The following is a 20,876-nucleotide window of genomic DNA, read 5'->3' on the forward strand; positions in this document are numbered from 1 at the left end:
AAAAAACAGTGGTCCTAGTACCGACCCCTGAGGAACACCACCAGATACCGCCCTCCAGTCTGAAAAACAACCGTGACACTGTCACTTAGCCAATTTCATATCCATGCTGCCACTGCCCCTTTTATTCCATGGGCTTCAATTTTGCTGACAAGTTAGTTAAACACGATTTGCCTTTAACAAATCCGTGCTGGCTTTCCTTTATTAATCCACACTTGTCCAAGTGACTATTAATTTTGTCCCTAAAAGCTTCCCCACCACCAAGGTTAAACCGTGGGCCTGTAGTTGCTGGGTTTATCCTTACACCCTTTTTTCAACAAGAGAGTAACATTTACAATTCTCCAGTTCTCTGCCACCACCTTTATATCTAAGGAGGATTGGAAGATTTTTTTTTTATTCGTTCATGGGATGTGGGCGTCACTGCCGAGGCCGGCATTTATTGCCCATCCCTAATTGCACTTCAGAAGGTGATGGTGAGCCGCTTTCTTGAACCGCTGCAGTCCGTGTGGTGAAGGTTCTCCCACAGTGCTGTTAGGAAGGGAGTTCCAGGATTTTGACCCAGCGACAATGAAAGATTTCCTGATATATTTCCAAGTCGGGATGGTGTGTCACTTGGAGGGGAATGTGCAGGTGGTGTTGTTCCCATATGCCTGCTGCCCTTGTCCTTCTAGGTGGTAGAGGTCGCGGGTTTGGGAGGTGCTGTCAAAGAAGCCTTGGCGAGTTGCTGTAGTGCATCCTTTGGATGGTACACAGTGCGCCGGTGGTGAAGGGAGTGAATATTTAGGATGGTGGATCGGGTGTCAATCAAGCGAGCTGCTTTGTCCTGGATGGTGTCGAGCTTCTTGCGTGTTGTTGGAGCTGCACTCATCCAGGCAAGTGGAGAGTATTCCATCACACTGCTGACTTGTGTCTTGTAGATGGTGGAAAGGCTTTGGGGAGTCAGGAAGTGAGTCACTCGCCGCAGAATACCCAGCCTCTGACCTTCTCTTGTAGCCACAGTATTTATATGGCTAGTCCAGTTAAGTTTCTGGTCAATGGTGACCCCCAGGATGTTGATGGTGGGGGGTTCGGCGATGGTAATACCGTTGAATATCAAGGGGAGGTGGTTAGACTCTCTCTTGTTGGAGATGGTCATTGCTTGGCACTTGTCTGGCGTGAATGTTATTTGCCACTTATCAGCCTAAGTCTGGATGTTGTCCAGGTCTTGCTGCATGCAGGCACAGACTGCTTCATTATCTGAGGGGTTGCGAATGGAACTGAACACTGTGCAATCATCAACGAACGTCCCTATTTCTGACCTTATGATGGAGGGAAGATCATTGATGAAGCAGCTGAAGATGGTTGGGCCTAGGACATTGCCCTGAGGAACACCTGCAGCAATGTCCTGGGGCTGAGATGATTGGCCTCCAACAATCACTACCATCTTTGTGCTAGGTATGACTCCAGCCACTGGAGAGTTTTCCCCCTAATTCCCATTGACTTCAATTTTACTAGGGCTCCTTGGTGCCACACTCGGTCAAATGCTGCCTTGATGTCAGGGGCAGTTACTCTCACCTCACCTCTGGAATTCAGCTCTTTTGTCCATGTTTGGACTCAGGCTGTAATGAGGTCTGGGGCCAAGTGGTCCTGGCAGAACCCAAACTGAGCATCGGTGAGCAGGTTGTTGGTGAGTAAGAGCCGTTTGATAGCACTGTCGACGACACCTTCCATCACTTTGCTGAAGATTGAGAGTAGATGATGGGGCGGTAATTGGCCGGATTGGATTTGTCCTGCTTTTTGTGGACAGGACATACCTGGGCAATTTTCCACGTTGTCGGGTAGCTGCCAGTGTTGTAGCTGTACTGGAACAGTTTGGCTAGAGGCGCGGCTAGTTCTGAAGCTCAAGTCTTCAGCACTACATCCGGGATGTTGTCGGGGCCCATAGCCTTTGCTGTATCCGGTGCACTCAGCCGTTTCTTGATATCACTTGGAGAGAATCGAATTGGCTGAAGACGGGCATCTGTGATGGTGGGGATATCGGGAGGAGGCCGAGATGGATCATCCACTCGGCACTTCTGGCTAAAGATGGTCGCAAACGCTTCAGCCTTGTCTTTTGCACTCACGTGCTGGACTCCGCCATCATTGAGGATGGAGATGTTTACAGAGCCTCCTCCTCCCGTTAGTTGTTTAATTGTCCACCACCATTCACGGCTGGATGTGGCAGGACTGCAGAGCTTTGATCTGATCCATTGATTGTGGAATCGCTTAGCTCTGTCTATAGCATGTTGCTTCCGCTGTTTAGCATGCATGTAGTCCTGAGTTGTAGCTTCACCAGGTTGGCATCTCATTTTTAGGTATGCCTGGTGCTGCTCCTGGCATGCTCTTCTACACTCCTTATTGAACCAGGGTTGATTCCCTGGCTTGTTGGTAATGGTAGAGTGAGGAATATGCCGGGCCATGGGTTACAGATTGTGCTGGAATACAATTCCGCTGCTGCTGATGGCCCACAGTGCCTCATGGATGCCCAGTTTTGAGCTTCTTTGACTATTGTTCAGTTTTCACAATAAAAATCAGCTAAATTTAAACATTCTGCCTACTTGCAATGGATGCTTCTTCTTGGCGACCAAAGCCCATTTCTGTTTTGATGAATCGGTGAAATACTGGTAGCATTTTCGATGGCAACCAGTGTTTTTGGGCATAGGAATATTCCGTAGATTATAATCTTGCACAAAGCACTTCGCTATTTCAGCCTGATTTCCAACCAAATCTGCCCAAAGCTCTAAACTACATAAAAATGTTGTCCACGTTGATTCTGTGAACGGTCTGATAGCTCCAATGTTAGAAATGTGGGCATAACACCTTTTAATCGATGAATTTATCGCTACCAAATCGGCCATAATATTAAGGAATGCTTTTTTGAATTCTGAAGGATCACTTATAGATTCTGAAAGCTTATTCATAAACAGCTGATCTGTTTATAGGTTCTGCTGTTGTTTGCACCACATGACACTTTGTTTTGTCACGTGCTGTAACACTCTAAAACAGCACATCCCATTGGTCGATACAATTCTGACTTACCGAACATGTGATTTGATTGGACAAACAAGGTGGCTTGATCATTCATTTTGGTTACGTAAAACGATTTCTTCCACTGAAAATTACACGAAAATGGGCAAACCAGTTATGCGGGATCAGTCGGAAGGGTAAATCTTACAATGTTGTAATTTTCAAGGGGTTATCAAGTTCTGTCATGGAAGGGACCACAAAACTAATAGGTACGATTGGACACTGGACCATCTATAAATCAAGTCAATGATATAATAAAACACAACCCCTTACTAGCAGTGCATGAGATATCGTTACCAATACTCACATACCAAGGACTCCTTCAGGATTGAAGTTCCGCAAGGAGCTCCAGTGTGTATCTTTTATAGGTTTAATTATATAGGACAAATGTGGGTACCATATGTCATCACGTTCTGTGTGTCGACTGTTGACATGTTTAGAGGTAAGGTTAGCTGCTACCATTTGTTGTGCATGACTTTGATGCCTTAAGGTATATTTTGCACTTTGGACGTTCTTCACGTAAGTGCTCATTAGTTCTCCCCACCCCCACCCCCACCCCATTCATACCAGATTACTCTCTGTCTCCTTGATAGATTTACTATATACTTACTTTATTTTTTATCTCTTTTCACGGATGGTTAATGAGGTAATGTTTCCTATGGTCCAGTCCTGACCTTGCATAGCCATTACAACCACTGCAGAATTAATCCTTATTATTTGGATATATATTTTATATTAACAAAAGCTTACTATCAGTTTTCTACCTGGTACACCCATACTTATAACTGAGGCCCTTGTTAAGGACAGATCTTTCAGAACCAGGAAGGGTAAAGTCAGAGGGAGGAGTGAAAATTTGACAAGGGGTGAGATTCAAAGGAAAAATAGGGTCTGAAAGTAAAGGGGAAGAGGGGATCAGGAGATAGGCTGACATCCAAGAGTCGCAGGCTGCCTGTAACAACTCAGCTATTAAGGGAGTTGCTATGTGGGTAACCCGCCCAATAAAAGATGTCCGTTTTCCACGCGATCGCGAGTCAATTGGAGCCAGTTAACGTGGCTTCCGGGTTTGCCGTCCGAAAGCTGCGGAGCGGGCGGACTGCGCACCCACATCACAGGCTGTCAGCTGGAGGAGCTCTATTTAAAGGGGCAGTCCTCCACTAGCTGCTCCTGGAGCAAACACCCACACACCACAATGGAACAGTACAGGGGCAAGGCTGCTCCAAGATTCAGCGATGCCTCACTCCAGGTGCTACTGGATGGGGTGAGGAGGAGGAGGGATGTGTTCTACCCGGCGGACGGGAGGAAGTGGCCTGCCTCTGCCACCAAGAAGGCCTGGTTCGAGGTGGCAGAGGAGGTCACCAGCAGCAGCAATATCTCCCCCACATGGATCCAGTGCAGGAAGCATGTCAATGACCTAAGTAGGTCAGCTAAAGTGAGTACACTTACTCATTCTCCTACACTCCGTCTCCCACATCACCGCCCCCCACCCCACAACTCCTTCTGCACTGCCAACACTACTCTATCACATCACTCCTCACACCCACTCAACCCTCATCCTCAACTTACCTGCACTTCCTCACCTCCCCATTACTCACCCCACCACTACCACTCAACCCAATCCTCATGCAATGTCATGGCTTTGTCTCATACTCACCCTCTGATGCATCTCTTTCACGGTCAGCCTCACCCAACCCAATGCATTCATCGATTGGCCACATCACCATCACTCACACACACATCTGTACTTTCTCCCTTTATAGGAGAAGAGAGCCCAGAATGCACGGGAGAGGGCGAGGACCGGAGGGGGGCCACAACAAATCATCGTCCTCACAGACGCAGAGCAGGAGGCGCTGGAGCTCAGCCAAACCCTCGAGAGCCTGTCACTCCGAGACTCTGAGACTGGCACCCAACAAACAACTGGTGACAGAACTTTAACATTCAGCACTCACAATATGAATTGATGTTAACATGCCTTGCCATCTTCAGCAGCTCAGTATGCTCATCGCAACATGACATATCTGTGATCATACTTAATATTGCCTTCTGTTCTCTTAGAGCCTTCAGCGACTGCTGTGATGGCAGAGGGCGATTCCTCAGAGGACCTGCCGGCCTCTGAGGGTGCACTGTCACATCTGAGCGAGCCATCCAGCAGCGCAGATACTCACACCTCGGTGGGTCCTAGTCCTCAGTTAGTTGGGTTGGCACCTAGTGAGTTACCACATACGTAAGCACAAGCAGACACTGGTGGCAGGGGCAGCTGCGGAGAGTCCGCGTCGGTGAATGCACTCCTCTCCAGGCTCTGCTCAACTGGGCGCAGATGCTGAATCCTGGGGGCCATGCTTTAAAAGGAGAATGATCAAGGGACAGCAGCACATTTGCGAGGTGCTGGAACAGGTGCCCCACGCACTCTCCACAATAGCGCAGGAGATGGAGGAGTCCAACTCCTGCATGAGTGGAATGGTGGCACAGGTATGGGAGGGAATCTCTGAGATAGTGTCACAGGGACGTGAGCAACTCCCTGAGATAATGTCACAGGGATGTGAGGGCATCTCTGAGCTAGTGTTACAGGGACATTAGCAACTCTCTGAGATATTGTCACAGGTAAGTGCGGGAATGTCTGCGATGGAGAGAAGGCTAGCCTCCATTGAGCTTCAAGTACGGCTCACAAATGAGTCCATTCAGGCCCTGACAATGGCCATTCGGACTCACAGTGAACAACATTCTGCTGCCTTAAACAGGCAGGCAGATACATTAGCACTGGCCTTACAAGGCTTCACACATGTCCTCCAAACTGTTGTCCAGCAGAGTAGTAGGAGTGATGTGGGCCTGGCCCAGGGGAGGGATGATAGCGAAAGGGGACATGGAAGTGGAGGTGCCACTTAAAGTGCTCCCACGTCTCACCCGTTGCCCCCCTCTCAACCAGTACCTACAATGCTGCCTCCGCTCCAGGTGGCCAAGTCTGCCCCTGCACAGGTGCAGGTGGACCAGTCTTTGGAGGGGCCCTCATGGGCACTAAAACCTAGAGGGCGCAGGCCCAAAGCATCTAATCAGTCAGGGCATGAACATAAGCAACCTGCCACTACCTCTGCTGCAGCCACAGGGGATGCACCACTTAGAAGTAGTCGGAAGAGAAAGGCGAAGGTTTTGTAAGCATGAAGGGGATGCACAAGGGTGTTTGACGGTGGGTCATATTTTTTTATTTATATTAGCTTTTTGTTAAACTCACATTAAATATTATTATTGTCACCACTATTGCCACGTCTTGGCCATTCTTGACTGGCTTCTGTAATAGGACCCTTTCATATGGTTTACTATGAATGGCGACACTTGATATCACTCGTTGGGTCACTCTACAGTGGGTGTATGTGTAGTTGCAGGTCTGATGTGTGCAGGGAGGGGTGGGGGTGGTGGTGATGGTGTGGGCGCTACTCTATCCAGGTGGTGTGAGGACTGGAGTCTTCACACTGTCTGATGTTAGGAGGACTGTTCAAATATCAGTGACTCCCTGGCCTCACGAGCAGCCAGGTGAGCCTCTGCTCTGCCCATGGGTTTCTCCTGCTTCTGCTCCTCCTCCTTCACCTCCTCCTTCTCAATGTGGGTGGCGGATGTGGATGGGGCCTCCTCAAGCAGCACCTCTCTCTGTTGTGCCATGTTGTGCAGGGCATAACACACGACTATAATGCGTCCCACTCTATCTGGTGCGTATTGAAGCGCTCCCCCAGAACGATCAAGGCACCTACATCGGATCTTGAGCAGCCCTATAGCAGGCTCAATTGTAGACCTGGTGGCGATGTGGCTGTTGTATCAACACTGTTGCTCGGTGATGGGGTTCCTCAGAGGTGTCATGAGCCACATGTGCAGGGGGTATCCCTTGTCCCCGAGGAGCCAGCCCTTAAGGGTGTTTGGTGCGTGGAAGAGGGGTGGGATGTTGGATTCCCAGAGGATGAAGGAATCATGGCAGCTGCCACGGAATCTGTTGCATACGTGAAGGAATCTTTTGTGGTGGTCACAAACGAGCTGAGTGTTGATGGAGTGATACCCCTTCCTGTTGATGAACAGTCCTGGCTCATGTGGAGGTGCTCATATTGCTATATGGGTACAATCAATTACACCCTGTACCCATGGGAAGCCAGCCACAGAGTGGAATCCCACTGCCCTCTCCATCTGGCTGAGGTCGTCCATGGGAAGTTGATGTACTGCGAGGCCCTGCAAAACAAGCCGTCGGTGACCTGCCTTATGCACTTGTGTGCAGACGACTGAGAGACCCTGGCGATGTGGCACCCTGGAATGAACCGGAGGCGAAGAAGTTGAGGGTAGTGGTGACTTTGACAGGGTTAGGTAAGGAGATGCTGTTCAGCCCAGCCAGTAGCAGCTCGGCATGAAGGAGGCTGCAGATGTCTGTGACTACATGGCGATTGACTCTGAGCCTCCATGTGCACTGCTCCTCAGAAAGGTCCAGGAAGCTGAGCCTCAGTCTGTAGACTCTGTGGCTCTGCGACATTGCTCTCTTTGTTGTTGCCCTCTGTGCTCTTGTGCAGGTGCCTGTTGCGCAGCACTGTGTTGTGGAGCTCCACGTGGCCAAGGTGGACGCCGTGCCTGGCGAGGCTGGTGATGTTGCTCGTCCTCGGATGGCGCCCCTCATTCTGGCAGTGTGAGTTTGAGGGGGTCCGCAAAGTAGTTAAATATGTTTGAACAGCAGAATTTTGAGTGAAAACACAAAGGTCTTGCTGCCAAAACTTTGTCTGAAGTGACAGAGTGCTCTGCTGCAATAAATGACGTTTTCTCCCCATCTGTCAAATAAGCATTTGCATCTCCCACCGGCTGTTGGCTGAAACACGTCCATTGCAACAGGGAGTGTTTCCCACAGCATGGGAAACACGCTGAGGATGCTTCAAAATCGGACCCCTGCCAAAATGTGGAGACAATTAAGTAGTTCACGTGCTTAAACTACCTCAACAACTATGCAAAGTATCATCCCGCCGGCTTTAATTGCTGGTGGGACTTCCACTTTGTGGGGGGCGCGCGCACCCAGATGCGTCAATGGGGAACCCGGAAGTTGGCGGGTTGGAGCCGGTCTCCGAACATGCTCGGGATTTCCACGATTTTCTGAGCCCCCAACGCGCCCACTACTTCACTCGAAAATCGAGTTTATCTTTTTGTACTTGAAAAGAATGCTATCCAAATTTTAAACCTTCATAAAGTCACTTCTCAAGCATTGGGAATCTTTGGAAACTGGGCAGAGTTAAATTCCTCAAATTGTGCATTATTCTAAACCTAGTCTGGTCACAACTTGCTTTTTTTAATTTCAACTCAATGGCTCATACTTCAGCGCACATATTATAGCCTGGAGGGTAAGACTACCAAAAAGTTCTGGGCGTAGACCTATTTTGCTATGAAAGCACTTACACCCTCTGCAAGCAGATGATAAAGTTACAGCAGCCATACGAAGCAAGAAGCTAGTGCTCGTCAGCTGCAAGTTATTGTTTTCTGGAGAAAAGTGAAAACCGTTGAATAGCTGAATACATACAGTGCCTTAATAAATAAAAAGAAAACCAGATTGGACAGGAACAACAATCGTGGTGGGTGGAATTCCTTTTCAGTACTGTAATGACCACTGAATCTTTTTAATTTGGTTGGAATATTTTTGGAAAATGAATGTGCTGAGAAATGTCTTGGTGTTGGACTGTGTACCTAAACATGCATGTTGCTTCAATAACAACCTTAAAAAAAACATTTTTACCAAACTTGATGATGAACATCTGCGGAGGGAACGTAAGGGGTCGGTCATTTAAGACTGAGTTGAGGAGGCATTTCTTCACTCAGCCTATTGCTCTTGCATAGAGCCGGCCTGGATTCAATGGGCTGAATGGCCACCTTCCGTACTGTAACCTTCACGTGCTCGCCCACAAATGCTGATTGACTTGCTGTGTGTTTCCAGCATTTTCTGTTTTTTGTCTCAGACTTCCAGCCTCTACTGTATTTTACTCTTTACTTGATAAAGAACATTTCCCCTTTGAAACCAAGGGTCCCGTTGATAAATCAGCTGCAAACTTGTACTTGTGTAGCTTTAAACTCTTGTGATCAATCAGATTTAAAACGAGTTTTTAAAATAAGTAAACAAAACCTATGATTATTAATGTTAGAAAATGTTGGATATACACAGCAGGGAAAAGACAGGTTTACTTTTTGGGTAAAGAACTTCAGAATTGAAAGCTGAAACAGAACGACAAGGCTTTTTTTGGCTACTTGTGTGGGTCTCTCCCATGAATTTTACTGCCTTAGCTATTTTCATGTTCTTTTGTTCTTTTGCTGTGCTTTGATGGCCTCGATGAGATGATCTTCTGTATTATCTACCAGTTTCCTGCTTTCCTAATAAACAGTCGACAAGCCATTCAACTTATTAGCATCCTCATGATTGCAGCACCTGTTGTTTTTTTTCTACCTTGTGTTCATAAGAACATAAGAAACATAAGAAATAGGAGCAGGAGTAGGCCATACGGCCCCTCGAGCCTGCTCCACCATTCAATCTGATCATGGCTGATCTTCAACCTCAACTCCACTTTCCTGCCTGATCCCCATATCCCTTGATTCCCCTAGAGTCCAAAAATGTATCTATCTCAGCCTTGAATATACTCAACAACTGAGCATCCACAGCTCTCTGGGGTACAGAATTCCAAAGATTCACAACCCTCATAGCATCATAGAAATGTTACACAATGGAAGGTGGCCATTCGGCCAATCGAATCCACGCTGGCTCTATGCAAGAGCAATAGGCTGAGTGAAGAAATGCCTCCTCATCTCAGTCTTAAATGACCGACCTCTTATCCTGCGACCATGCCCTCTAGTTCTAGATTCTCCAGCCAGGGGAAACAACCTTTCAGCCTCTACCATGTCAAGACCCCTCAGAATCTTATATGTTTCAATGAGATCACCTCTCATTCTTCTAAACTCCAGAGAGTAGAGGCCCATTCTACTCAACACTAATTAAAAGCTTTCTCACCTTTAACTTTTCGATTCTGATGAAAGGTCAACCTACTCTTTCTCTATGCAAATGCTGATCGGCGCACTGTTTATTTCCAGTATTTCCTGTTTTTAGTTCAGTTTCCAGCATGTTCCATTATCTTTATAATTGGTTATATGGGTTTCAATTTCCTTAGCTGTTGAAAAAGTTTAAATGTAAGGAATCTTACAACACCAGGTTATAGTCCAACAGTTTTATTTGAAAATCACAAGCTTTCGGAGATTATCTCCTTCGTCAGGTGAGTGCTCACTCACCTGACGAAGGAGATAATCTCCGAAAGCTTGTGATTTTCAAATAAAACTGTTGGACTATAACCTGGTGTTGTAAGATTCCTTACATTTGTGCACCCCAGTCCATCACCGGCATCTCCACATCATGGAAAAAGTTTAAAGAAGTATTCTTCCTTAAAAATGATGACAACCCCAAAAATAATTGTTGTAGTGATTTGAAGGTATAAATCCAGTGCAGTGCAATACACTGACTCTTATTGTGACAATTTTGAGGTGTTTTCATTTAGGCACACTTCACAGAACAACTTGCTTGTAAAACTGAACAGTAACACCAATCCTATCTCCTAAGTCAAACGAATCAGCTCAATTCATGTTCAGCATTGTACTGCTGGACTAAATTCAATGTTTGACGAATTTATATTGTTGTACGTTAAGTGAGGATTCTTTTGCATGAAAACATGGCCGATGGTGTTATGGTTGAATATGCAGCAATGTGAGAGATACTTGGGCTGTTGATGTTTGTGGAGTTGATAGTTGGTCAGCTGTGAGAGACGGGGAAATTTTGTAGTCTAGTTTTATAGATTTGAGTGTGAAACACTTTTGTTTGAATGTATATTTTAGCAAAACTTTTTTAAGGAGTTTATGAAGGCAATTTCCATCTGAGGATGAGTGGGCCATTAGGAGTAATCAGTGTGGCACATGTTTTAGCATGCATATTTCAGTGAGCTTGCATTGGTTGGGGAAGAAAACTATTTTAACCCATTCCACCCTGCAGGAATGGAGCAGGTGTTAAAATCACCTCCGAAAACCTACCGCCATATTCCTGCTCCATTCCCACCTGCCACCTGTCCTTCTGGGACCTTTTTATAGGCAGCTGAGATGCCTGCCTGACCATTAATACAGATATCATTAGGGCCACGGTGGCATTTTAACCGCTGACTGAGCGAGGCGCCTGCCTTTGTGGAGTCAGGAGGAGCAGGAATAGGCTTCTGCTGCCCAGGGCAACCCCTACTTCTTAGCCCCAAGTCTCTGCTGAAACATCCCCCCTCCCCCCCCCCCCACCCCTACCCCGGACTTACAAAACTATCAGCAGGGAGCCTCCGGGCCGTCTGATTTTTGCCTACCAGCAGCCAGCCAGCTACCTCTTTCTGCCCATTTTGGGTGGGCAGCTTCCCAACGGGATGCAAATGAGGCCTGGGAGTTACAATAGCCCATCAGAGGGGGGGGGGGTTTGATGCTCGCACACCACCCATCTGCCCAAAAACCCACTGCCAGTTAAAATACCCCCTCCCTGCATGATTGCCAGCTTTGGATAATTTTTCTCTGTTGAAGGCGGTATATAAATTCAAATTGTTGTCATAGCAACAGGCATGGGATATCAACCCATCTGAAAGGTTAGATTCACTGGTCATGACAATACTCAACAGGATGAATAAGTATGGGGAAACTAGATAAACACACGAGGGAGAAAGGAATGGAAAGATATGCTGATACGGTTAAATGAAGTAGGGAGGAAGGAGGCTCGTGTGGAGCATAAACGCTGACATAGACCAGTTGGGCTGAATGGCCTGTTTCTGTGCTGTACTTTTAATGTGATATGAACAAGACCAATTGATCAAGCAACACAAAATTAATTGCTCAACAAAAATGCTTTCGAAAGTCAAAAGGAGAATCCTTCATAGTGATGCAATCTCTAGATAAGATATTTGAATAAAGATGCATAAAAAACAGCTAACATTGTAATTAAAACATTGTGAAGGTTACTTATTTGGATGAATCTATAATCCAAGGCAGACATGGACTGTGAAGTGTTTTAAATCCTGTGCAGAATCTGTCCTTTTCTTCCAAATTACCCAAATCCTAAAGAAACTGTCAACCATGGCTCAGTGGTAGGACTCTCACCTGAGTCTGAAGGTTGTGGGTTCAAATCCCACTCCAGAGACTTGAGCACAAAATCAAGGCTGACACTCCGGTGCAGTCTTTCAGATGAGTTGTTAAACCAAGGCCCCGTCTGTCCTCTCAGGAGGATATAAAAGATCCCATGGCACTATTTCAAAGAGTGGCCACTAGTCCTGGCCAACGTTTATACTGCAACCAATGCCACTAAAACAGATTATCTGGTCATTATCACGTTGCTGTTTGTTGGAGCTTGCTGTGCGAGGATTGGCTGCTGCGTTTCCTACATTACAACAGTGACTACGCTTCAAAAAGTACTTAATTGGCTGTAAAGCACTTTGGGACGTCCTGAGATTGTGAAAGACGCTATATAAATGCAAGTCTTTCTTTTATATCCATGACAGTATAGTCAGCCTTGCTAGTTGAGTGAGCTGTCTTTCGTGTCGTGTTCGTTCAGGTCCCAGCAGGTTCTATTTCTCTCACATTGTTGAGCCTGGTAATTAGCAATCTTCATGAAGTAATGATTTAGAGCTTTGTCACCGTGAACAATGTATTTTGTAAAAATCAGAACTTTTGATTTTAATCCGTAAGATTTGTTTAATTCTTTTTTAAACCATGGTGATTTTTTTTTGTTGATTTTTCAGCTGTCTCTTGAGATCTTCTTTGCCACACATCATTCCCCTGCTCAGAGAGCAGGCCAGCAAACTAATTCCAAGTCTCTGCTGCTAAGTAGCCAGTCACCAGGAAGCGCAGAAAGGTGCCTCAGGCTGACGTTTCCCTCTCCTTGGCAGTACAGCTGAAACTGAGAACTTACTTCATTTAAAAAGAAAGATACAAAAATTCTGCAAGTTGTGACCCAGACGGGTGAGTGTTAAGTTTAAAAAAGAAAAAGAAAATTTGAAGGTTAACTTTCATAGTCATGCGTTACTAATAACAGAAAAATCCCCCAGGAAGAAAAATACAGAACTAGGCAACAGACGAACATATTTGTGATCTGAGACTCATTCTGATTCTAACACGAAATTGCAGTATACCAAACCACCTGCCTTTCACTTTATGTGGAATTTCAGATAGGAGCACTTCACTACAAAGCCCTGATCCATCCATCAAATATTCACAAATGTTGTGGATATTTATCAAAAATTCACAAATTATAGACATTTAAATACATAATCAACACACTGTATGGTGTGAAATATAAACAGAAAATGCTGGAAATGTACATCAAATCATTCTGCATCTGAAAGAAAAAATGTTTCAGGTGGGATCCTTCATCAGTATGGACCTACAATCACACATCATGGCGTGTTCTGTATTTTGTTTAGAACTCCCTCCACGAAAGACAAACCCCGTCTTCCCTCCCCCCTCCCCCCACTCAGCTCCAACTTCATCCCCCTTCCCTAAATGCACACTCAAACTGAAGCTGATTGTCTACAACCCCTGTGCCCTCTTTAATCCTGGGTTGACCTTCAAATGCCACATCTTCTGCACTACCAAGACCACTTAATCCACCCTCAATCTTTCCTCACTCCCAAAGCCACTGAAGCCTTTATGCATGTTTTTGCTATTTCCACACTCAACTCCTCCAAGATCCTCCTCACTGCCCTCCCATGCTCCAACTTATACAAATTGCAAGTCACCTAAAACTCTGCCTCCTGGTTGCTGTCCTGCACTAAGTCTCACTCACCCACCATCCCTATCCTTGCCAACTTCCACTGTCTTCCTGTCCTCCAGGACATCCAATTGAAAATCCTGTCCTCATTTACAAATCCTTGTATGGCCCCACCTCAGTTTACCTCTGCAACTACCACCAGCTCAGCCTTGCTTTTCAGTCCCCCAACTCTGGCCTCCTGTGTATCCCCTGCCCACAGCCCACCCCCCGCTCCATCATATCAGTGGTGGAGCATTCAGTCCTGGCCCTGCTCTCTGGGATTCCCTCCCTAAACTCTCCCACATTGCTAGTTCTCTCCCCACCTTTGAAAGCTGCTCTAACCTAATTGTGTGATCATGTCTTCAGTCATCAATATAACTCTTCCATCATTGCTTCTACCGCTGCTCAGTACATGTTTCTCCAATGTGAAGTACTTTGAAATATTTTCTACGTTAAAAGTGTTGTATAACTTCTAAGTCGATGCTTAGCTTGAATAGCTGAATAAATGAACAACTAGCTTTTCTGCACTTCATTGAAATCCTGATGATCCACACATAAAGGGGCCAATTTTCCTGACCTTTGCCTCCAGAGATCGCTCATTTCCTGGACACAAAGGACAGGAGACAGGATTCAAAGACATGTTTTGCCAGATCTCCACTCCCTTTATGTTGGACCAGAATTTTCGGGTTTCAATTGGGTTGGGGACGAGGAAGGAGGACGGGGTGGGGGGGGGGGGGGGGAGGGGGAGAGGGAGGGGGAGGGGGGGACTGGCAGTGCTGCTTCTGCAAAAGACTCTGGTCCATTGCTGGCATGTAAATGAGGCAAGGGGGAGCATTCCTAATTTCCTGCCTCACTTTCTTTCTTGTTGGCCCATCGGACACTGAAGTGGAGCAGTGCCTGAATAAGGCAGGTGATGGGGCTTGTACCAGACCACTGGAGGATCAGAGGTGCTGCGGGGGTCACGGGGTGGGGGCAGCTTAAAAATTGAAAAATAAGGTTGCTGCTCAAGGTCCCAATGCCAGTAGCTAGGAACACAGCTGGAGGCCTGCAGCTGTGCTCCAATTTCCTCCCCCTTTGGCATTGCTAGGATTTGTGTCTGGGGTGCCCTCAACCCCAGACACTAATGTCCTTTAGGGAAGGAAACCTGCCGTCCTTACCTGGTCTGGCCTATATGTGACTCCAGACCCACAGCAATGTGGTTGATTCTTAATTGCCCTCTGAAATGGCCCAGCAAGCCACTCAGTTGTAAAATCTCGCTAAAAAATGTCATAAGAATAAAACCGGACGGACCACCCGGCATTGGACCACTCGGCACCGGACTCGACAAAGGCAAACCAAGCCCAGTCGACCCTGTAAAGTCCTCCTCACTAACATCTCGGGACTTGTGCCAAAATTGGGAGAGCTGTCCCACAGACTAGTCAAGCAACAGCCTGACATAGCCATACTCACAGAATCATACCTTTCAGCCAACGTCCCTGACTCTTCGATCACCATCCCTGGCTATGTCCTGTGCCAGAGGTGGCGGTACAGTGATATACAGTCAGAAGGGAGTGGCCCTGGGAGTCCTCAACATTGACTCTGGACCCCATGAAATCTCATGGCATCAGGTCAAACATGGGCAAGGAAATCCTCCTGCTGATTATCACCTCCTGCCCTCCCTCAGCTGACAAATCAGTCCACCTCCATGTTGAGCAACACTTGGAGGAAGCGCTGAGGGTAGCAAGGGCACAGAATGTACTCTGGGTGGGGGACCTCAATGTCCATCACCAAGAGTGGCTCGGTAGCACCACTACTGACCGAGCTGGCCGAGTCCTGATGACATAGCTGCCAGACTGGGCCTGCAGCAGGTGGTGAGGGAAAAACCTACTTGACCTCGTCCTCACCAATCTACCTGTCACAGATGCATCTGTCCATGACAATATTGGTAGGAGTGACCACCACACAGTCCTCGTGGAGACGAAGTCCCATCTTTGCACTGAGGACACCATCCAACATGTTGTGTGGCACTACCACCGTGCTAAATGGGATAGATTCAGAACAGATCTAGCAGCTCAAAACTGGGCCTCCATGAGGTGCTGTGGGCCATCAGCAGCAGCAGAATTATATTCCAGCACAATCTGAAACGTCATGGCCCGGCATATTCCTCATTCTACCATTACCAACAAGCCAGAGGATCAACCCTGGTTCAATGAGGAGTTTAGTAGAGAATGCCAGGAGCAGCACCAGGCGTACCTAAAAATGAGATGCCAACCTGGTGAAGCTACAACTCAGGACTACATGCATGCTAAACAGCGGGAGCAACATGCTATAGACAGAGCTAAGCGATTCCACAACCAACGGATCAGATCAAAGCTCTGCAGTCCTACCACATCCAGTCGTAAATGGTGGTGGACAATTAAACAATTAACGGGAGGAAGAGGCTCTGCAAACATCCCCATCCTCAATGATGGCAGAGTCCAATACGTGAGTCCAAAAGACAAGGCTGAAGCGTTTGCAACCATCTTCAGCCAGAAGTGCCGAGTGGATGATCTATCTCGGCCTCCTCTCGATATCCCCACCATCACAGAAGCCAGTCTTCAGCCAATTCGATTCACTCCACATGATATCAACAAACGGCTGAGTGGACTGGATACAGCAAAGGCTATGGGCCCCGACAACATCCCAGCTGTAGTGCTGAAGACTTGTGCTCCAGAATTGGCCGCACCTCTAGCCAAACTGTTCCAGTACAGCTACAACACTGGCATCCACACGACAATGTGGAAAATTGCCCAGGTATGTCCTGTCCACAAAAAGCAGGACAAATCCAATCCAGCCAATTACCGCCCCATCAGTCTACTCCCAATCATCAGCAAAGTGATGGAAGGTGTCGTCAACAGTGCTATCAAGCATCACTTACTCACCAATAACCTGCTCACTGATGCTCTGTTTGGTTTCCGCCAGGATCACTCAGCTCCAGACCTCATTACAGCCTTGGTCCAAACCTGGACAAAAGAGCTGAATTCCAGAGGTGAGGTGAGAGTGACTGCCCTTGACATCAAGGCAGCATTTGACCGAGTGTGGCACCAAGGAGCCCTAGTAAAATTGAAGTCAATGGGAATCAGGGGGAAAACTCTCCAGTGGCTGGAGTCATACCTAGTGCAAAGGAAGATGGTAGTGGTTGTTGGAGGCCAATCATCTCAGCCCCAGGACATTGCTGCAGGAGTTCCTCAAGGCAGTGTCCTAGGCCTAACCATCTACAGTTGCTTCATCAATGACCTTCCCTCCGTCTTAAGGTCAGAAATGGGGATGTTCGCTGATGATTGCACAGTGTACAGTTGCACCCCTCAAATAATGAAGCAGTCCGAGCCCGCATGCAGCAAGACCTGGACAACATCCAGGCTTGGGCTCATAAGTGGCAAGTAACATTCGCGCCAGACAAGTGCCAGGCAATGACCATCTCCAACAAGAGAGAGTCTAACCACCTCCCCTTGACATTCAACGCCATTACCATCGCCGAATCCCCCACCATCAACATCCTGGGGGTCACCATTGACCAGATACTTAACTGGACCAGCCACATAAATACTGTGGCTACAAGAGCAGGTCAGAGGCTGGGTATTGTGCAGCAAGTGACTCACCTCCTGACTCCCCAAAGCTTTTCCACCATCTACAAGGCGCAAGGCAGGAGTGTGGTGGAATACTCTCCACTTGCCTGGATGAGTGCAGCTCCAACAACACTCAAGAAGCTCGACACCATCCAGGATAAAGCAGCCCGCTTGATTGGCACCCCATCCACCACCCTAAACATTCACTCCCTTCACCACCGGTGCACTGTGGCTGCAGTGTGTACCATCCACAGGACGCACTGCAGCAACTCGCCAAGGCTTCTTCGACAGCACCTCCCAAACCTGCGACCTCTACCACCTAGAAGGACAAGGGCAGCAGGCACATGGGAACAACACCACCTGCACATTCCCCTCCAAGTCACACACCATCCTGACTTGGAAATATATCGCCGTTCCTTCATCGTCACTGTGTCAAAATCCTGGAACTCCCTTCCTAACAGCACTGTGGGAGAACCTTCACCACACGGACTGCAGCAGTTCAAGAAGGCGGCTCACCACCACCTTCTCAAGGGCAATTAGGGATGGGCAATAAATGCCAGCCTTGCCAGCGACGCCCACATCTCATGAACGAATAAAAAAAACATGTGGGACAGGAAATGTCTTCGGCCGGGACAGTGGGCAGGGGGCGGGGAGACCAGAAAAATCAGTCTTATAATTTCTTAGTAAACAGCATTGATGTTTAGTCGAATTATCAAACTGCTTACAAAGTACTCTTTTAATCCTTAAGCTATCAATTATTGTTAACCTTTACATTATTAAACGGTACCATATTTTTTTTTTAAACTCTTCAGATTCCAAGATGGCTAAGAAGATGTTGCTTTTAGATGTCGACTGTGGGGTGGATGATGCCCAAGCAATGATGATGGTTCTAGCAGCTCCTAATGTGCAGATTCTGGGTATAACATGTTGTCACGGAAACACAAGCATTGAAAATGTGTGCAAAAATGTGCTTCGAGTGCTAAAACTTTGTCAAAGGTTGGAGGTAGGTGATGGAGAGCACAGGTGCAAGTATCTGTGAGTGTGACTTTTTGTTCAGTAACAACTCAGTTCATAGGAGAACCAAACACATTTATAGTCTTTACGAAAAATATTTATTCTTTTTGTCAAAATGCTTACTATTGGCACTAGCTTATAATTACATTGAGTGTTTGTGTATGTATGTATATACATGTGTGTGTGTATGTGTGTGTATTTCAATGATTTTGTCTGTGTTCATAATAAACATGATGCTGCCCTTTTTACTTCTGTTGTCGGCTCTCTAAACCTGTGTATTGAGCTATTTGAAAATGGATATCATTATTATGGATATACTTAGATATATAAAATCCATGTGTTTCTGTGTAGATATATACAATGCATGTGTGTATGTGTATATATAATTTTTAGGGTTCACTCTAAGCCCATTAAAAAGTGTTACATACTTATTACAATAGCTGCATTGCTTTTCTTTGTTCCCATTTATGAAATTATATTTTTTCCCCAGCATTTTCCTCTTCCCAGTTTTCTTCCCTCCTGTCCAGTAGACAGTGTAATGCAGGAAAGCAGTTTTACCAGTAGAGACAGCCCTCCAAATCCTCACCCACCTAACGAGGTGTGAGTGTCAGCAGTGGGTGCTGATAAGCTATTCCACCCAGGGAAGCATCGTTGCTGAGTCAAACCCAATCCTCGCTCGATATTGATGTGCACTATCTAGTAGAGGTTTGCTGAATAGTGATCAAGAGTTTGAAATCTGGCTGATTTTCTCCCTACTCTGAGGCATTGGACCCAATTGTACAGGCCCTATCGTAGTTTAGCACATGCCAACAATTCTGAATCTGGGAACTGCCTGATTTTTACAGCTCACTAGAGCATTGGGCTGTCTATTTACCAACTTAGCCGTTCAGAGGAGATGTTATATAAAATTATTTTCCATCTTTCTTACACTGTCATTGTTTTTACTGAACAGCAGATATGATGCAGTGTGACGTTCAGTATTTCTGAAAACTATTTTTCCATGTGTGCACAGATTCCAGTGTACCGGGGTGCAAATATTGCTCTCCTTGGAGAACGTCTGCACGACCCTGCTTACCATGGGAAGGACGGGCTGGGCGATGTTCCAGACCCTGATGCTCCAGGGCTAGACTACATAAAAGATGAACACGCGGTGAATGCCATGATAAGGATAGCCACTGAACATTCCGGTCAGGTGAGATGTGCAGGTTTTGGGAAAGTAAAAACCTGGCGGCCAGTGGCTTTACGATATTTGCTTTGGGGGATTGCTGGTGTAAATGCAGATAACTTGTGTGAGCTAGTCTTTTGCATGGAAGCAATGCTATGTAATTGAGCAACAGTGGGTTCTGGAAGGTGTATCAAGGGTGCGCTGCAAATGATCGAGGAAATTTGCGCATAGCGATGTTTCGGCGTAAAACCGGCATAAATCAGTTCCACACGAATTTCCTCAGGAAGAAAGGGTGCAACTCCACTCTGATGCTGTAGATAAGCTGAAATTCTGGGCCATCTAGTCTAATCAAGAACAGGTTCAAATTTGCTTAATAAGGACAAGAATTTTTGAATATCTCAACTATAATTTGAGCTAGTAATTCTCCAGGTTTTGTTAATAAGGACAATGAAGCTAGTGTATTGGGATTTGAGTTGTCTCTAATAACAAAATAGTATTTTTATTAACAGTTCTTAAGTAGGGTGAATGGAGTTGAATACTCACTGTACCTTTGTGAATGTAATATATGATACAATAACTTGGAAAAGTCTACAAACATTGCAATAGACTTTAATCTCAATATAAAAATAATCCTTCATACTACTACAATACACAAAGGACTGAATGCCTCACTGTTGCTGTGCTAAATACCTTTCTATCATCTTGTAGGTCTCTCTCATTGCTGTTGGACCCCTGACCAATGTAGCCCTGGCTGCTAAAATAGACCCCACTTTTCCTTCAAAGCTGAAAAGTTTGTATATCATGGGAGGAAACATGGAAGGTATGCCGGATGGCCTGGTTTACACTACTCTCTGAGATTAGATTATTGAGCACATTCAACTAGCTCATCTGTAAATGTACTGTCCAGTGTGGAACTGGGCAGTACAGGCATAAAGGTCCCAGGATCCATCTCCAGTCTGGTTGATTTAGAAAAGTAAATCAAATTGAGTTCCTGCCTCTGAATTCCATCCAGTGACCCCTGCAGTAAGTTTTAGGTGTGCTTCAATCGTGGCTTTCAAAAAGGAATTGGATAAATAATTGAAGGGAAAAATGTGCAGGGCTGCGGGGAAAGAGCAGGGGAATGGGAATAATTGGATTGCTCTTACAAAGAGCTGGCACAGGCTCGATAGACTGAATGGTCTCCTTCTGTGCAGTAACCATTCTATGATTCTATGAACATCAGAGGAAGGAAAGGATTGTGCTCAACTCTGCCGCCACCCATGACCGAACATCCTGT

At 46.4% G+C, this 20,876-nt stretch overlaps 1 protein-coding gene across 2 annotated transcripts in view; it reads left to right on the forward strand.

Moving 5' to 3' along the window:
* LOC137322772 (nucleoside hydrolase-like) overlaps positions 1-20,876 on the forward strand; it is a 30,457-nt gene that overhangs the window by 3,198 nt on the left and 6,383 nt on the right. The window contains exons 1-5 of one of the 2 annotated variants that reach the window (XM_067985807.1): positions 8,489-8,618; positions 12,831-13,050; positions 18,234-18,424; positions 19,448-19,627; positions 20,309-20,420. In XM_067985807.1, coding sequence (XP_067841908.1) covers positions 18,242-18,424; positions 19,448-19,627; positions 20,309-20,420 — 475 coding nt within the window. In that variant the 5' untranslated portion in view covers positions 8,489-8,618; positions 12,831-13,050; positions 18,234-18,241. Of the gene's footprint in view, positions 1-8,488; positions 8,619-12,830; positions 13,051-18,233; positions 18,425-19,447; positions 19,628-20,308; positions 20,421-20,876 lie in introns of those variants that run through there. The other variant, XM_067985808.1, reaches the window with a different exon arrangement.

The sequence above is a fragment of the Heptranchias perlo genome, chromosome 6 (genome assembly GCF_035084215.1).
Source record: "Heptranchias perlo isolate sHepPer1 chromosome 6, sHepPer1.hap1, whole genome shotgun sequence".
NCBI classification, from domain to species: domain Eukaryota; kingdom Metazoa; phylum Chordata; class Chondrichthyes; order Hexanchiformes; family Hexanchidae; genus Heptranchias; species Heptranchias perlo.